The 18,137-nt window shown below is 41.5% G+C and overlaps 1 protein-coding gene across 1 annotated transcript in view; it reads right to left on the reverse strand.

Annotated features, from left to right (window-relative positions):
• Positions 1-2,081: 2,081 nt before the first annotated feature.
• LOC306863088 (carboxypeptidase A6-like) overlaps positions 2,082-18,137 on the reverse strand; it is a 42,879-nt gene continuing 26,823 nt past the window's right edge. Inside the window, exons 5-11 of the mRNA XM_079406261.1 lie at positions 14,134-14,235; positions 13,918-14,022; positions 11,334-11,444; positions 11,072-11,162; positions 8,832-9,034; positions 4,830-4,914; positions 2,082-4,645 (exon numbers count right to left, since the gene is read on the reverse strand). Coding sequence (XP_079262387.1) covers positions 4,455-4,645; positions 4,830-4,914; positions 8,832-9,034; positions 11,072-11,162; positions 11,334-11,444; positions 13,918-14,022; positions 14,134-14,235 — 888 coding nt within the window. The 3' untranslated portion in view covers positions 2,082-4,454. The remainder of the gene's footprint in view (positions 4,646-4,829; positions 4,915-8,831; positions 9,035-11,071; positions 11,163-11,333; positions 11,445-13,917; positions 14,023-14,133; positions 14,236-18,137) is intronic.

Genomic DNA, 18,137 nt, shown 5'->3' on the forward strand with positions numbered 1-18,137 from the left:
CTTTACATGTAATGAATCTATAAAATATGAAAGTTTCTCTTTTTCAAATAAGTTACCAAAAACAAATGAACTTTTTCAAGATATTCTAATTTTTTGAGATGCACCTGTAGTTTGTTAGATCCTGCTTACTGGGCATGAAAAAAATAACTGACCTACATATCCTTCAACAACAAATATATTTTTTGACTAAAGCAATTTGAATAAAAAACTCTTTATCTCTTAGGACTTATTATTTATGATTTTCTTTTCTACTCTGGTTTTATGTTTTATGGGAGATTAATGAGTCAACCCTCGCTGTAATGACAAACACTGCTCTTCCTCAAGCGAAACCACAGTTTGTTTTTGGCACACCAGGATGAGTAATTCTCAGGTTGTATTCACAAGATGCTTGAAATGCCATTGCTCTATACACAAAGAAAGAAGCTATACATATCAAACGCGGCGGCTGAGTCAAAGCCACGCGATTTCAAGCTGTCTATTCCCTACAATTGCATATCAAAATTCAGATCATACAATTGATCATATAATCCAACCACTTATTTAAGGTAAAAAGCCATATAATGTAAATTCTTCTGTTATCCATTAATAATTATTTATATATAAATAAATATTTTAACTAGGGATGTTACTGTTAACGCGTTAATTTAATGAATTATGGAAAATTAGTTTAATTTAATTAGTTATGGAAAAACAATGCGATTAATAGATGTTAACGCAGTTAGCACACTGGCCCCATCCCAGGCCTGTATGTCATCTTACGTTTCAAACAGTTGACTGCTGACAAAGATGATGCAGGGCAACAACTCACTCCCTGATGTAGTCCATACATGAAGTTATGTGTCCCTAAAATTCAAGATATTGGGGCAAAAATGCCCCTGTATGATGATAAGCGATTTTACAGAAGCAGCGAGAGCAATATCACACCAGTGCTGTTTTTGTCCCGAATATGCATTCCTCTGCTCGTAAACAAGGCACAGGGCATGCGTGTTCTACGTCAGGAGCACTACACGTGTGTGTCACGGTACTCTCGATAATGGCGTAAGACGGTCACTTGGAGGAGAAGAATTGTTAAATAAAGTTATCTTGGTTTTCTTTGCGCACAAAAAGTATTCTTGTAGCTTTGTAAACTCCCGGTTGAACCATTGATTTCACATGGACTATTTTAACAATGTCCTTACTATGTTTCTGATTCTGGGAACATTTCAGTTACATTGCCTCTATGGAGGATCAGAAAGCTCTCGGATTTCATCAAAAATATCTTAATTTGTGTTCCGAATATGAACGAAGGTCTTATGGGTTTGGAATGACATGAGGGTATTTAATGACAGAATTTTCATTTTGGGGTGAACTATCCCTTTCATTCCTGAATAAATCGGCTATTTGAACAAATCGAATGCATGAGTGAATGAATGAATGAACGAATGATGCATTTATGACTCAATGACTTGCACATAAAGATAATTACTGGCAGTTTTAGTTTCTTATTTAGAGTATAATTTTGTTAACAATGACTTTCATTGGTTTGGTCTGCATTTAATACTTAATTTATTTCACGATTGGAGGCAGCTGTGTAATTTCATCTGCAGCGAGGAGTATTTTTCCACCTTTTTACTCTTGTGCAGTGATTGCTCAGAGCACAGGTTTCTCTCACTAGTGACAGAATGGAAAACCCGGAGTGGGTTTATTTATTGTTGAGTGAATACACCAAAATCTCTGTAGCTCCTCTGCTCAATATCAACTACTTGTTAATAGTTATACAACTGTGTGTAAAATCATAAATTGTGTACTCAAGTACTCAGTTGTGTACAAAATGTACTCAAGGATGGATGATGGCCCAATGGGACAAGGCCCTCATTTCTCCCAGAGGCCTACGGTGCCCAAAGTACTTGCAAGTGCCATCCTTTGCATAAGTAGCCGGCTCATTCTTGTGTTTGCAACTTTATTTTTCATATTTGTGAAGTACTTTTTTTGTTATTTGGGTAGTAGGGCTTATATCTTGCATTTACAACACATAATAGAATCAATTTTTGGATGGTAGATGCAGCCCATTGGCGATTGTCTTATATTGAGCAAGAATGTTACGTTATGATAAAACCACTTTTAATAATCTACCTGTTGGTAAAATAAACAGTAAGATGCAAAAATCTGTGTACAATGAAAACAAAATTTTAAATGCTAACTTGCAAGACACTTTACAAAGTACTGTATTTTTTTATTGAAATAAATACTGGTTTATTACAATTAAACTTGATAGTACTTTAATAGTACAAATGTAAACCCTGCCCTTGCAAGTACAATTAATTATACAAGTAAAAGTTACTTTGACATAAGTTTTCTTCAAAACAAAACAGCAATTTTATGTATTCTTGTAAACCTCTCATTTTAGAGGTTGAGTTCCCATGCAGGTGACCTTTTCTGTTTCATTTCAAAACAAAATTAAAGCTGTATTTTAGCTGCAGTGATACACAACTACACACAACATCTACACTAAAATGAACCCATTTCAAGTTAACAGTATGCATTATTTACATTCTTTGTACATTACTGTTCTTTTGAAGCTTGTCTGTGCAGCAAGTGCTCACTGTATATTCGCCTCATAAGTAAAATCCACTTTTGAGAAAGTTTTAATTCACAATTCAAGTGCTTGCATTTCTTCACTGTTTAGATTTTATACCATTTTGTTTAATGTAGAGCTTCTTTAAAGCAGTTTATAAAATAAATAAATCTTTTAAAAAAACACAGGCACATTTGTACATACAGTGCCCTCCAAAAGTATTGGAACAGTAAAGACAAAATTGCTCTGTTGGCTGTGGAGTCAAGACATTTACAAATATGATTAAAATATGAATATGAGACAAAACTACAGAATGTCACATTTTATTATTGGGTGATTCAACACATAGATGTTTTACCAGCTAAGAAGTTCAGCACTTTTAGAGTTTCATCCCTCTATCTGATGTGAGCATAAGTATTGGAACAGTTGCCTCACAGCTCTTTCTAAGTGATCAGCTGTGTCCTGCTGTTGCATTAATTATTCAGATATTAAAAGCAGGGAATGTGTCGTATCAGTTATATCCATCACTTCTGTATTCTGAATCTTGCATTCGATGATGACACACAAACCGGGATGAAGACGAGGGAGCTGACTTTGAGAGAAAAGCAAGCAATTTGGATGCTAAAAGAAAAGAGGAAGTCAGTTAGAGCTCTAGCAAAACAATGGGCATGGAGAAATCAAGAGTTTGGAAACCACCAGAGACACCAGCAACCAACGACCTGATCGGCTGAGAAAACAACAGTAGTTGATGACAGACAAATCATAAAAGCTGTGAAAATTAATCCTAAAAGACGTGTCTGTAAAATCACCAACAACTTCCAGAAAGCTGGGGTGATGCTCTGACAATCTACTGTCCTCAGGAGACTTTGACACAGAATTACAGATGCTACACAGCAAGATGCAAACCTCTGACCAGCACCAAAAATAGAAAGGCAAGATTAGAGTTTGCAAAAAAGCACAAAGGTGAGCCAGAAGAGTTTTGGAACTGTGTTTATGGACCGATAAAAATGAACCTTTATCTAAGTGATGGGAGAGCAAAAATGTGGAGAAAAAAAGGGAACTGCTAATGATCCAAAACATACAGCCTCATCTGTAAAGCATGGTGGAGGTGGTGTCATGGCATGGGCATGCATGGCTGTCTCTGGAACAGGCCCTCTCAACTTTACTGATGACTTAATGTATGATGACAGTAGCAGAATGAATTTGGAAGGGTACAAAACCATCTTGCCTACCAATATTCAAGAAAATGCCACCAGATTCATTGGGAAGTGCTTCATATTGCATCAGGACAGTGACCCAAAACACCCTGCTAGTTCAGTCAAGGAATTTATAAGGGCAAAGAAATGGAAAGTCTTAGATTGCCCAAGTCAATCTCCAGATTTAAATCCGATTGAACATGAATTTCACAAGCTGAAGAGGAGAGTAAAGGCAGAAACTCCCCAAAACAAGCAACAATTGGAATTGGCTGCATTAAAGGCTGAGAAAAGCATTTCAAAGGAAGAGACCAAGAGACTGGTGATGTCTATGGGTCACAGACTCACTGCTGTGATTGTGCGCAAGGGATCTGCAACTAAATAATAGCTTTTAATCTTTTATATCTGCCTTATGTTCAACTGTCCCAATACTTATGCTCACATCAATGAGTGGGATGAACTCTAAAAGTGCTGTTCTTTTTATTTGGTAAAACATATATGTGTTGAAATGGCTAATAATAAAATGTGACATTCTGTAGTTTTGCATCTTTTAATTATATTTGCAAATGTCTTGACTACACAGCCAACAGAGCAATTTTGTCTTTACTGTTCCAATACTTTTGGAGGGCACTGTAGCTAGTAGACATATGGCTTATGGGTGTGAAATTGATAGAGGGAAGACAAGAAAAGACGAGAAGAGAGAGGCTTTATTTGGTACATTTCTTCAGCAGGCCTGAAGCAATGGTCTTCACTGCTCTCATGGTCTCTGTGCAAGTTGGGTTAATCAGGGCTTCTGGCAACAGGAAGCCGAAGTAGCCTGTATCACGCAACTCGAAGGCAAAGGCGTATGGTATCCCGTTCTTATAGGCCCAATCTATTGAGCTACCAGAACTCACATCTGCAATTTAAAGAAACACATTACATCACATCTGGACATGATTGTTGTTGATATAGAAATAGTCATGATGAGTCAGAAAACAGACTGGCATCTATCTGAGAGGGCTTACAGAGAGCTGATGACTCATACATGCAGTAACTATATGTCAATGATTGAAGAAAAGAAGGCCGAATGCCTGACTTACAAAGTGTGGTGGAGGCAGGGCCGTATCTATATCTCACTCCATAAGCTGAGTATAGAGCTCTCACTGCATTCTGGGCTGCTGATTCCTGAGGGGGAAGAGCAGAGGTTCAAATGTGCTTCAAATATTGGTCCAGTCGATCATTAAGGATGCTTGGAGATAAGTGTAGTCAAAAGATTGTGTGGGCTAACAGCCATCCAGTCAATATATGAGCAAACTGCACTGAGGCAAGCCCAAAAATAATATCTCAGCATATCTTCCATATTCTTAATGAGGAGTTTAATGTGTTTCCCTCTGGTAGATGATATTGAGCTCTATCGTTTTAAAGGCTGAATCACTCCAAGGTGCAAATTATTTTGCGGTGTTTACTACAGAATCCTATAAATCTATCTGTCTGTCCCCCAACATTTAAAACTGAAAAAAAAAAAAAAGGGCACTTGCTATATGATAAAAGAATCACACTTGACTTTGAATGATCAAAATGGCCACCATAGGAGTATGAAAACAGAGAGCAATAATTTGGGGTACATTCTACAAGTCAGCTATGAATTTGTAGTCTTTGATAATATCTAAATATAGATCCAAATGCAAAACTTATTAAAAATAAATGTGTCTGAAATTACTATAAGCAACTAAGGAATACACAGGCATTAAAGGCACCTACTGGCTACACCACATTATTACATGTATATATTTCCTTTATTTCTCCCAGTGTAATGTATCTGTTTCTGTTTAGTTTCCTTTCTGCCCATATTTGGTTCTTCCTGTTTTAGTTCATGACCCAGTTCTGTTAATTAGTTATATGCATCACCTGTGTTTGATTAATTATCTAGTTTGCTCCTTTGTTTCCTGTTTCTTTATAAGTCCTCAGTTCTGCCTTTATGTTTGTCGGATATTAAGTTGTAAATGGTCTTACGTGTGTTGATGCTATTAAATATACCTTTTTGTTATCCTTTTGTGTGGGCGCCGATTACTACAACCACCGACCGTGACAGAATATCCGACCATCACAACAAAGGACAGGACAACAGCAATGTCTACGGCTGAGAGCAAGCTGTGGGGTTTGCGGCAGGCGGGTCGGAAGTTGGAGCGGTATGTGGAGGATTTTGTTGAGCTTGTTCACCAGCTGAGCTGGCCTGACGCTTCTTTGGGTGCGTGCTTTCTGCTGGGGCTGGACAGCGAGACTATCCGATGTGAGTTTCCCGATTCCGATTTTTCCCTGGTCGAATTAATTAATCTTATTTTATTTTTGAATGGATCAATCTTCGAAGTTGAGGAGGTGAAGGGTTTTCGGTCTCGCTGCCCAGTCTCCGCTGAAGCACGTCCCGTCGCGCCAGCTCACCTTCCGCCTAGGACCTACGCATACCGTGCCAACGGTCCGAGCCGCCTGCCCAGTTCCAATCGTCCCCTTACCATCAGTAGCACTGGAAATGCTCTCAGCCCAGTTCCGCCGTACACGGCGATGAATGTTCCGCCCGCGGCGAGGAGGAAGCCGCCGAAAAGGGCGATGAACGTTGCGCCAGCTGCGGTGAAGAGGGTTCCGCCGCCTACGCCTCAGGTTAAGGACAGGGGGCTATTGGATGAGGCTCTTCCCCCGGAATTCTCGGCTCCCATGCTCAAGCCAGAAACTACTCCTCACCAGTGCCATCCAGTGCCTGCTCCTCGCCTGTGCCATCCTGTGCCTGCTCCTCGTTTGTGTCCGCCTATCCCCGCACCTCGCAAGAGGGTCCCGTCCAGCCGTCCTGAGTTCCCGCTGGTCCCGTCCAGCCGTCCTGAGTTCCCGCTGGTCCCGTCCAGCCGTCCTGAGTTCCCGCTGGTCCCGTCCAGCCGTCCTGAGTTCCCGCTGGTCCCGTCCAGCCGTCCTGAGTTCCCGCTGGTCCCGTCCAGCCGTCCTGAGTTCCCGCTGGTCCCGTCCAGCCGTCCTGAGTTCCCGCTGGTCCCGTCCAGCCGTCCTGAGTTCCCGCTGGTCCCGTCCAGCCCACCTGAGTTCCCGCTGGTCCCGTCCAGCCCACCTGAGTTCCCGCTGGTCCCGTCCAGCCCACCTGAGTTCCCGCTGGTCCCGTCCAGCCCCGCGCCTCCCGTGCGCCCTCTAATGTCCGCGCTACAAGAGCGCCCCTTTGAATCCGCGCTGCAAGAGCGCCCTCAAGTGTCCGCGCTGCAAGAGCGCCCTCAAGTGTCCGCGCTGCAAGAGCGCCCTCAAGAGTCCGCGCTGCAAGAGCGCCCTCAAGAGTCCGCGCTGCAAGAGCGCCCTCCTGTGTCTCCGCTGGTCCCGTCCAGCTCTCCTTCGTCTCCGCTGGTTCTATCCAGCTTCGCGCCTCCCGTGCGCCCTCTAGTGTCTGCGCTGCAAGAGCGCCCTCTAGTGTCGGCGCTGCAAGAGCGCCCTCAGGAGTCCGCGCTGCAAGAGCGCCCTCCTGCATCTACGCTGGTCCCGTCCAGCTCTCCTTCGTCTCCGCTGGTTCCGTCCAGCTCCGCGCCTCCCGTGCGCCCCCCAGTGCCCGCTCCTCCAGAGCGCCCTCTAGTGCCCGCTCCTCCAGAGCGCCCTCTAGTGCCCGCTCCTCCAGAGCGCCCTCTAGAGCCCTCTCCTCCAATGTGGCCCCCAGAGGGGAACTTTCCCAAAGAAATTTTGGGGGGGGGCCATATAGTCCCAGTCTGTGTGGCCAGGCCAAAGGCCAAGGCCACAATGGACTCTGATCCACCATGGACTCCTGAGTCTCCAGATCCGCCATGGCCTCCCGAATCTCCAGTCCTGCCATGGCCTCCCAAGGCTCCAGATCCGCCATGGCCTCCCGAATCTCCAGTCCTGCCATGGCCTCCCAAGGCTCCAGATCCGCCATGGCCTCCCGAATCTCCAGTCCTGCCATGGCCTCCCAAGGCTCCAGATCCGCCATGGCCTCCCGAATCTCCAGTCCTGCCATGGCCTCCCAAGGCTCCAGATCCGCCATGGCCTCCCGAATCTCCAGTCCTGCCATGGTCTCCCAAGGCTCCTGATCCGTCCTGGAGGCTCCCCTGTCCTATCCTGGTCCTGCTCCAGCCTCCAGGACGCCCGCCCCCCCTCCCCGATGTTACTGTTACGGTGCGGGACGCACCTTCCGGGAGGGGGAGATACTGTAACGTATCTGTTTCTGTTTAGTTTCCTTTCTGCCCATATTTGGTTCTTCCTGTTTTAGTTCATGACCCAGTTCTGTTAATTAGTTATATGCATCACCTGTGTTTGATTAATTATCTAGTTTGCTCCTTTGTTTCCTGTTTCTTTATAAGTCCTCAGTTCTGCCTTTATGTTTGTCGGATATTAAGTTGTAAATGGTCTTACGTGTGTTGATGCTATTAAATATACCTTTTTGTTATCTTTTGTGTGGGCGCCGATTACTACAACCACCGACCGTGACACCCAGCACATGACACCAATTAATTGCAAATTAATTGAAAATAAGATTAATGTATTTTTCTAATATTTGTATTGATTTTAGAGGTGAATATTATGTAGTACCATGAAATCCCCTCAAAATGCAAAATATTGACGAATAAATATGGAAACAAAATATAGTACATTCATTTCAAAATAATGTGCTTAATGCCTTCGTTCTGTTTTGACTGCTGTGAGGAATACCAGAGGGTTCAAGTAATGATAAAACTGTTTGTAATGTTTAAACTGATTTTAATACTATTTCTAATTATCCATTAAATGAACCAGCTCATAGGAGTCATACGTTCATCTATTAGACTACCTTGCAAATTGGACTACAATGGTTGCACTGTCTGTTGTTTTTGCATGCAGCTTTTAAGGACATCTAAATATAAATCTGCATTTTCTTAACATCAGTTTTCTTATATTCAATTCAGACAGCTCGCATTCAAAATATGGTCTAAATATGAGTATACATCTGAAGTTTTTCCATCTACTAAAAATGTATTATTTATATTCTTTGGGCATTAAATAATTACAGAATGATCCCCACCCAAATGGACAAATTGAGGATTAACTGTCTGAAGGCAGAAATCACTCACCACACAGCTGAAGTTTGGTATAGTGGCATATTTGTAGGAATACGGATAGAGGAGCATCTGAGCATAGGCGTGAATAGAGATGTAGGCTTTGACACGTTTCCTGTGTTTGCGTAGAAACTTGGCCACAGCTTTGACCTCAAGCTCTGACTCAGGGAAGGGACCGCAGTACGTGTCATCGCAGGGGTGCAGGGATGCACCCTCATCTAGCAGAGACAGCAAAGACAGCAGGTATAAAAAAAATCATATAGCTTTCTTTGCAATCATTTCATCTTTGACTTTTCTGCTCAGAGTCTGTGTTCATACACGACTAATACTTTCCTCCCATGACATTTTGCTGGCTCATGGTCATTTCTTTATGTATTTTCTATCTCAGTGTCAGGTATTAACTACCACAACATTGAGAGTGAACATTTTTAGACAGGTGTTATTCCCATGTCCGTCAAAAGCATATAAGTCCTTAAAGTTTGAGAAAAAAATATTAGTAGAATCTCAAGGCATTTTTAATAAGCAAACTCAACCCTGCTGAACTTATACAACTTTAGAAGCTGGTTAGTTCTAGTTTATTGCTGATTTAGCTAAAAGACCAGCGAAAAAAAGAAGTGCCGGTACTCAGACGACCCCCCCCCCCCCACCCCTCTTATTTATTTATTTATATTAAATAAGTACTTTTTAATAATTCACAATGTATGTATAGTGCCACAATCAATCAATCATTAAATACATTTTATCAATACAAATACAATATCAATACAGCACAAGTCAAGCTGCAATACCAAACAGGACCACAGGGAGACGCCAAAGACCACTAAATCGCCTACCTTTAATATATGGATCCATTCAGAATCGCTAAACCTCTGACCACTGCATAATAAGCGTTCATTATAAAACACTCTTGCTTTTAAGCCAAATACACGCTGAAAATAATAATTTTACTGACATCTGGACGTAAGTCAGTATTCTCTCCATAATCGCTGATGAAATCGGCTGTGTTTTCTCTGCGTTAGCGCTGTTTTGAGCTTACTGTTTGAATTCATTCACTGGATCCTTGGACTTTCCAAGAGTTTATGCAAAAGCCTGCTTCTTTTCATTTTAAGATATGATTTTCATTATAAAGTACTGATTCAAATTAGTAATCAATAATTCATTATTACCCGACATGCTCTCTCGCACCACACAATGAAGTAGACCGACTCTGCTTGCGTTCATTCACGTGATTGGTCGAGATGAGAGGTGATCCCGCCTGGGTAGTGTGATTTACATAGTTTCTGTTTCATTTCTAATCATATATGGGATCATATAGCCTAATCACCCATACCCTGATGATTTTACTCTGAGTACCGGCAACATGTCAGAAGTGCCGGTACGCACAAAAAAGTGCAGGTACTCTAAAGGCTAAAATATAGAAGTGCCGGTACTGTGTACCGGTGCGTACCGGCCCACTTCAAGCACTGAATATAACATAACGAAATACTGACTAAATTTAAAGGATGTTTTTTCAAAAGACAAAAATACAATTAAACAAAACAAAAACTGTAAAATAAGTAAATACAAAGGAATTATGCTGCAAATAACACCAAATTTACATTTAAAACTTCAAAGGTGGCACAGAATTGCTTTTGATGTGGCTTTTAGGTATCGTTACACAGACTGTTTAATGCTGCTCAGAGGTGGCATGAATGCATTTACACAGCAATTGCACCTTTCTACAGTACTTTGATACTGAGATGGGTCAGAGCAGGCATAATTTAGTCTGGCTTTATGTGGCATTGTGCCTTTATACAATTTTTTAAGCAGGCACAGAGCAACCATAACTTGGCTATGTAAAGACGTCTTAATTTGAGCTGGTTAAGCCTTGTGAAGACAGCATCTTTCATTGTAGTAACCAGTAACTCGCATCAAGAGATTATTCGTTATTGCTACAATATTGATAAATGCATTTATCCACAGCTTTGTGTGTATCTGTAATGCCAGAAGACCTTCGTTTAAAAATGTAGCCAGGCACGCAAACATAGATTCTAACATCTTAATTTCCTTATGTATTACATAAGGAAATTCAAATACAAGATTGTCTTTGTAAATATTTAATTCTGTTGCTAAATTTTTAATCGGTGTGTCAGGCATCTTCATTGGCTGCTAAAGTTGTGTCTGCATATACTGGAATGGTTGTTTATTTTCAATATGAGCATCAGGCTATTCGGTTTGAAAGAGGATCTATTTGATTTTTCGGAATAACAACTTACCGCACCATTTGACTTTCCAATTTCGGTTGGGATCCACTCCCCGACAATGATACTTTGGAATCTTTGACCGAGTTTTCCGCCAAAAGCGATCCTAAGAGAGAGAGAGAAACCTCAGATATTTTCCTTCATTATGCCTGATGGCCTTATATACCTTACAGAAATGCAAGACATCCTGCATGTTTAACAGTGCAGAGCTGCAAACAATTAATTTCAGCGAGTTCTTCAGTGAGCTCTAGACATATGAGAAACAGATAGAAGATACCGTCTCCCAGCTGTAATGGTAACCATCCACGTTGAAGACAGGCATGATGTAGAAATTGAGCTGATTCATCAGTCGTCTCATGCTGGAGTCGTGTTGATAGGAGTTCAGCGCCTGCATTCACAGTGAGAGACTTCAAGAGATGCAGAAAATGTGTATCTCGTTTTCCCCACAGATAAACTTCAATAGAGCAAAATATTCTCTCTTCAAGGACACAGCAATGTGTGTTCAGTTCCTCTAATCAAAAGGAATAAATAGCCCACTTTCCATGAAATAGATATAGACTTGCATCTTGAGTACAGTATTCTGTCTAGTTTGCTCTGTTGTTTACTTCATATTTTGAAATTGAATTTTTAGGTCAGTATTTTTTTTTAAAGCAATTAATAAATTTATTCAGCAAGGATGCATTAAATTGATTAATGGTGGCAGTGAAGACATTTATAAAGGTAATAGATTTCAATTCCTTCCTGTAAAATCTCAAAAAATACCACAGTTTCCATACAACTTTTCAGTTTTCAACATTGATATGAATAAAAAAATGATTGAGCAGCAAAAATAAGCATAGTAGAATGATTTCTGAAGTATCATGTCACACTGAAGACTGGAGTAATGATGCTGAAAATTCAGCTTTACTATTATAGGAATAAATTACTTTAAAAAATATATTATGATAGAAAACAGTTATTTTAAATTGTAATAATAGTTTTAGGCTGTATTTTTGATTAAACAAGCAAGCATGCAGCCTTGGTGAGCATAAGAAACTTTCAAAAACATAACAAAGGCAATGTAATAGGCCATCTGTGTATTCTATGTGAAATTCTGTGCACAGAATACATACATGTAGGCTATATATATATTATACATATGTAAGGGATATTATACATATGTAGGCTATATATATATATATATATATATATATATATATATATATATATATATATATGTGTGAGGGATAATCAACGGTTAGCCATGCATTAAAGGATTTTAATGCTCGACGTGGCGGTAAAGAACCGCCCGACATGATGTCTATGGGTTAGTGTGCATCAATTAATGCAGCACATTAATATGGAACAGTGATTAAACTGACTTGGAACTACCTGTGCATTAAACGGTTAAACTGCATACCTGCCAGCCAATCAGAATCCAGTATTCAGACAGACCATGGAATAAATTAATAAATATATATATATACTGCTGCAGCAATAGAAGTAGTATACTATTTTCTAAAATATAAATAATATTGCATTGGTTTAATTTAAAATGCATACGAAAGATGGTGTGTTACTATGTGTAATGTCTAAATGAGCACAGCAAAAAGAGAAAAATGATGAGTGATGGTGGCTTGAGGGGAACGATAGGGCTGTTATAGCGATTATGGCAGGGTCAGTCTTCTTTAGATCTGTGTCACACTGTAGGTCTGCCTCATAGTGGTATACTGAAGGCATTGCAACAGACCAGGTACTAACGTCTCTCTCTCTCTCTCTCTCTCTCTCTCTCTCTCTCTCCCTCTCTCTCTTGATCTCTCTCTCTTAATCTCTATCTCATTCTATATTTGTCTCACTCAGTGTCAGCTGCTGATCTGAGAGCAGTTTATTTGTGTAGAATACCACACCCAGATCAGCATAAAAGGACATCACTTAACCAAAGGCACTCTTTGATATTAGTTCATGAGTTGATGTATTAAGCAGATTCATTTTTGGAGGAATTTAGAGACTCACTGAATGAAACAGTCCCAAAATACACCAGCTCACTCACAAATAAACAAAACACTAAAAATCTTCAATGTTGCCCAGGCGGAAAAAAGTGCACGTCCATAATGTACTTAAAGTGCTTTTTCACGCACTATTTTTGTACTTAATATACTAAAAATGAATCTTTAGTACTTCTTAAAGTATTCTTAAGAACATCTAAGCGTGCTTAAATGTGCTATAGGGACACCATGAATATGAACTAAAATGTGCTTTTAACATACTATCTTTGTGTGTAAAAAATTTATTTAGTTACCACTTGTAGTACACATTGTAGAACCCACTACTGTATGAAAGATGGGTTCAAGTGGTAACTAAATACATTTTTAATACAGAGAACAATACAGCATGTTAAAGCACTTTTTAGTTCATATTCATGGTGTGCCAAAATATCACAGTTGAGTACACTTAGATGTTCTTAAGATTATCTTAAGAAGTACTAAAGAATCATTTTTAGTAGCCTATATTAAGTACAAATTAGAGTATGAAAATAAAGCACTTTAAGTACATTATGGAAGTGCACTTTTTTCATCTGGGTGTAAAAATGATCTGATTCTTGTCCAAAAGTCTGAGACCACATTGAAAATTTGGGATTCAAAATCAAATCTAAACCTGAAAAAAACACACACACAAAAAAAAACACATTCACACTGTCACACACAAACTTTTAGGATTATGATATATTCAAATATTTAAACATTTTCACTAGTGGTCTCAGTCTTTCGGATTCCACCATACGTTGCATAACCATTTGGTTGTTTTTGCTTTGCAGTGATTTAAATAACAGCATGTAGTGATTAGTGAACAATGACAAACAGAAGGAATAACACAGCACACACCTCTTTCACAAACCATTGGCAGAAAGCTGGACCAATCCATTCTCTTGCATGCACTCCACAGTCTATCCACACTGCCTTCTTAAAGGGACGTGTTCTCTTTCCTAACTGGCAGGAGAGGGGCAGAGAACACTGTCTGGCAAGTACAGATATGTGTGTGTGTGTGTGTGTGTGTTTGTCAAAATCTAGCCATAATTTAGCCATCCCTTCAGCCTTTACCTGGAGCACATAGAGGGGCCGTCCTTCATAGGACTGACCAATAGAAAACAGGTCCACCAGGTGTGGGTGAGTCCGGTTCATCTCAAACATCCAACTCTGAATCTGTCAGTAAGGGTGAAAAGATTTTGACCCATATTCTCCAGATTAACATGCAGCTTGTGTTCATTTAAAACTTTGTACATTTAATTTTGCAGGTTTGTCCTACTTGTAACGCGCGTTGGTTCTATATGCGAGCTTCACAGTTCTTACCGCGCGTTGGCTCGTGGGTTCTTGGCTTTGTTCCAAGGAGGACAGAGAGCTCGGAAGTCATAACACTTGGTTTATTAAACAGTAGAGGTGAACATCATGGATTAGCCACATCCGATTACACAGTGCGCGTCAACTCTTTCTCAACGCTCACACCAACTGCTCGCCAAACTATTATCTCTCGCGAGCCTAATCGCGGATCTCTGTTCTCGCGATATTACCTCTACGTCTTATTTAAAGTTACAGAACATTCATTTTAACCTTAAATTTCACTCCCTACATAATACTCCCTTACCCAAAAAGAAATGTCCTCATTTCTATAACACAACCCGTATTCTAATATAGCACCAAACAAAATGTATACATCTGTAACATTGAAAACACATTACCCAAAAATCTGTATCAAAAGGGGCCAAAATTTACAAAACATGTTTACCAAAAAAAACGATATAAATCACATAGGCCCATAAGGAAGCAGTATTTCAAGAAACTCTGCATTAACATTCCCTTTTGTGACATACATTAACCCCGTACGTAAAACAAGTACAGTGAACATTCAGAAAATCAATAAAGTGCAAAATCCTTCAAACGGGAAGGCAATCGACGTGTCCTGGGAAGGACGTTCCGAGTGGACACTGGAGTATCAGGTGCTTCAGAAACACCTGTTGACAGTCCAGCTTCAGGTGTGCCCAGTGTTGGAATCAACAGTCCAGAGTTCGAGCCCTGCACATTTTCCATAGGGCAGGAAGGTTGTAGGGTTCCAGGCGGTTGCAATTGGGGGTGAGACAACCGTGGTGGTTCCAATGGAACCTGAGGTGCGGGAAATCCCGGTGGCACAGGTGTAATGTGGGGTGGGAGGAGTCCAGACAAAGTGGTCAGAGTGTTCGGTTGAACAGGGGAAGAAGGGGAGGTATGGGTATGGGTGTTCTTTGGGTCAGTAATGTACGGTTTCATGCGATTGTAATGAATGATTTTTGCTTTTGCATGAGGTCGAGAGGCGTCTCTCACTTCAAAGTTAACAGGGGTGGAACTACCAAAGGGGCATATTGGTCGCAAAACCTCATACGGGCCCACCCAACGTGGATACAGTTTGTTGTGGCGGTGGGCAGGATCATCCACTAAAACCATGTCACCACTGTTATACGGAGTGTATTTCAAATGACGATCATAGTTCAGGCGTTGTTGGTCTTGAGCCTTGTCCCGGAAAGCAGTGGCAGCACGATAAGCACAGGTCAGTCTCTTACGCAATTTATTCGCATATGCTGCTGGTGTGCCCGCTGTTGCTGAACTGGAAGCGTTATTGTCCTGAAGTAGTGTGTTCAAGGGAACGCGGGCTTCCCGGCCATGAGCCAAAAAGAAGGGTGTCAATCCTGTGCTTGTGTGCTTAGTGGTGTTGTAAGCCAATGCAACCTGCGGGAGGTGCTCATCCCACTCTGTACCAGAATCAAAAAGATGTTTGGAAAGTTCATCTTTTAGAGTGCGATTAAAGCGTTCAACTGCACCGTCACACTGAGCATGATATGGGGACGTCCGGAGCTTCTTGATTGACAACAAGTTACAAAGGTGCTTTATGAGGTCAGATTCAAACTGTCTGCCCTGATCCGAGTGTAGGGCCACAGGAACACCATGCTGTGGAATGTAGTGGTCAAAGATGCAACCTGCCACTGAGACAGCTGTCTGATCTTTTAATGGATAGAGATTGACAAACTTGGTGTACAGGTCCATCATTACAAGTACATAGCGGTTACCTTTGGTTGAAATAGGCAACTCTGTTATGTCTGCGGCCACTATTTGGAATGGACGATCAGGAGAGATAGGAATGAGTGGCGCCTGTGGTCGGGGCACAGGAGAACGCCGCGACTGGCAAGCTGTACATTGGGAGCAATGTCTGGCGATGTCTTTAGACATATAAGGCCAGTAAAAGGACCGCGTTGCTCTATCCAATGTTTTGGTCAGACCATAGTGACCCACTGATGGGTGTCCATGGACATGGCTGAGTATTTCAGGAATCAGTGCTGTAGGAATGACCACCTGCAAGGTATTATCACCAAAAGAGTTGCGTAGGTGTCTGCATAAGACACCATTGTCAATGATGAGGCGACTAAACTGCGTCCACAGCTTTCTGAGGTATGGGGAAGCATAACGTAGCCTCCATAAGGGTGGTCTATGCCCTGCTTCTATCCAAGAGAAAACAACAACTAAATCTGAATCCGACCTTTGTTTTTCCATCACATCCCACTCACTTTGGATTAGAACGAGATTTGATGTTACGTGACTTAAAGTAGGTGTGGGCAACAGATCATTTTTATTCATGCTCAATGTTTGGGTGTAGGTTGACACTGGCTTTGCTTGCAAAGGTATTGACATGGTCTGAGTTGCTACCGAAAAGGTGGACACATCACCCTGAGAGCAACTATCAGATTCCACAGGAGTAGTGTCTGGTCGCCTAGACATGGCGTCTGCATTAAGGTGTTTAGCGCCATCGCGGTGAATGACACGCCAATCATAGATGTCCAATTCTATGGCCCAACGAGCTCGTCTACCTGTAGGGTCATGATCTACAGGAAGTTTCTTAAGACCCACCAGAGGCTTATGATCCGTAATTATAGTGAACGGGTGACAAGCCAGGTAGTGTCGGAAGTGGCGAACCGACCACACAATGGCATACAACTCTCGATCGAAAGTAGACCATTTTCTTTCTGAAGCAGACAGCACATGACTGGCATATGCTACGACACGCTCTTTTCCTTCCACCTGTTGTGAAAGAACTGAGCCCACAGAATAAAGGGAAGCATCCGTGTAAAGGAGGAAAGGAGCTGAAAAATTTGGAAAAACCATAATTGGCGATGAAGTCAGAGCCTGTTTCAGTACATTGAAAGCTTCACTTGCTTCAGCTGACCAAGAGAATGATACTCCCTTATGTGTAAGATGGTACAAGGGTTCAGCCGTGTGTGCAAAGTGTCTAATAAATCGACGGTAATAGGAACACAGACCGAGAAAAGCTCTGACCTGTGTGGCTGATTTTGGGACTGGCCATGTCTTAACCTTATCTATGTTAGATGGGTCTGGCTCAACACCGGCACTGGAAACACGGTGGCCCAGAAAAGTAACAGAAGGAAGTGCTAGATGACACTTCGATGGCTTAAGTTTTAGGCCGGCTGTACGGAATCGCTGGAAAACTTCACGTAAGTGCTGTAAGTGTTGAGGGAAATCTGCACTGTAAACGATAATATCGTCTAAGTAGATCAAACAAACACTCCAGTGCAGACCCCGAAGCACAAGTTCCATTAAGCGCTGAAAACTGGGCGGGGCATTGGAGATGCCCATTGGCATCATACGGAATTGATATAGCCCAGTCCCAGTAGAGAAAGCAGTCTTTTCTTTGTCATTCGGGTTAAGTGGTATCTGCCAGTAACCAGCAGTCAAATCGATAGTGCTAAACACTCTAGCTCCAGAAAGCCTGTCAAGGGTATCATCCACCCGAGGAAGAGGATGGGAGTCTTTAATTGTAACATCATTGAGGCGTCTGTAATCGACACAGAACCGATGTGTGCCATCCTTTTTCCGAACAAGCACAACCGGAGCTGCCCATGGACTATGAGACTCCTCAATGATGTTGTGTTCCAAAAGCTTTGACACCTCTTGTTGCAGTACAGCCTGAGTAGCCGGTGATGTTCTATATGGGCGCAATTTTATTGGAGCAGCATCACCAGTATTAATGCTATGTGAAATCAAATTAGTTTTGCCATAGTCATGGG

Source organism: Barbus barbus (assembly GCF_936440315.1).
Source record: "Barbus barbus genome assembly, chromosome: 44".
NCBI lineage: Eukaryota > Metazoa > Chordata > Actinopteri > Cypriniformes > Cyprinidae > Barbus > Barbus barbus.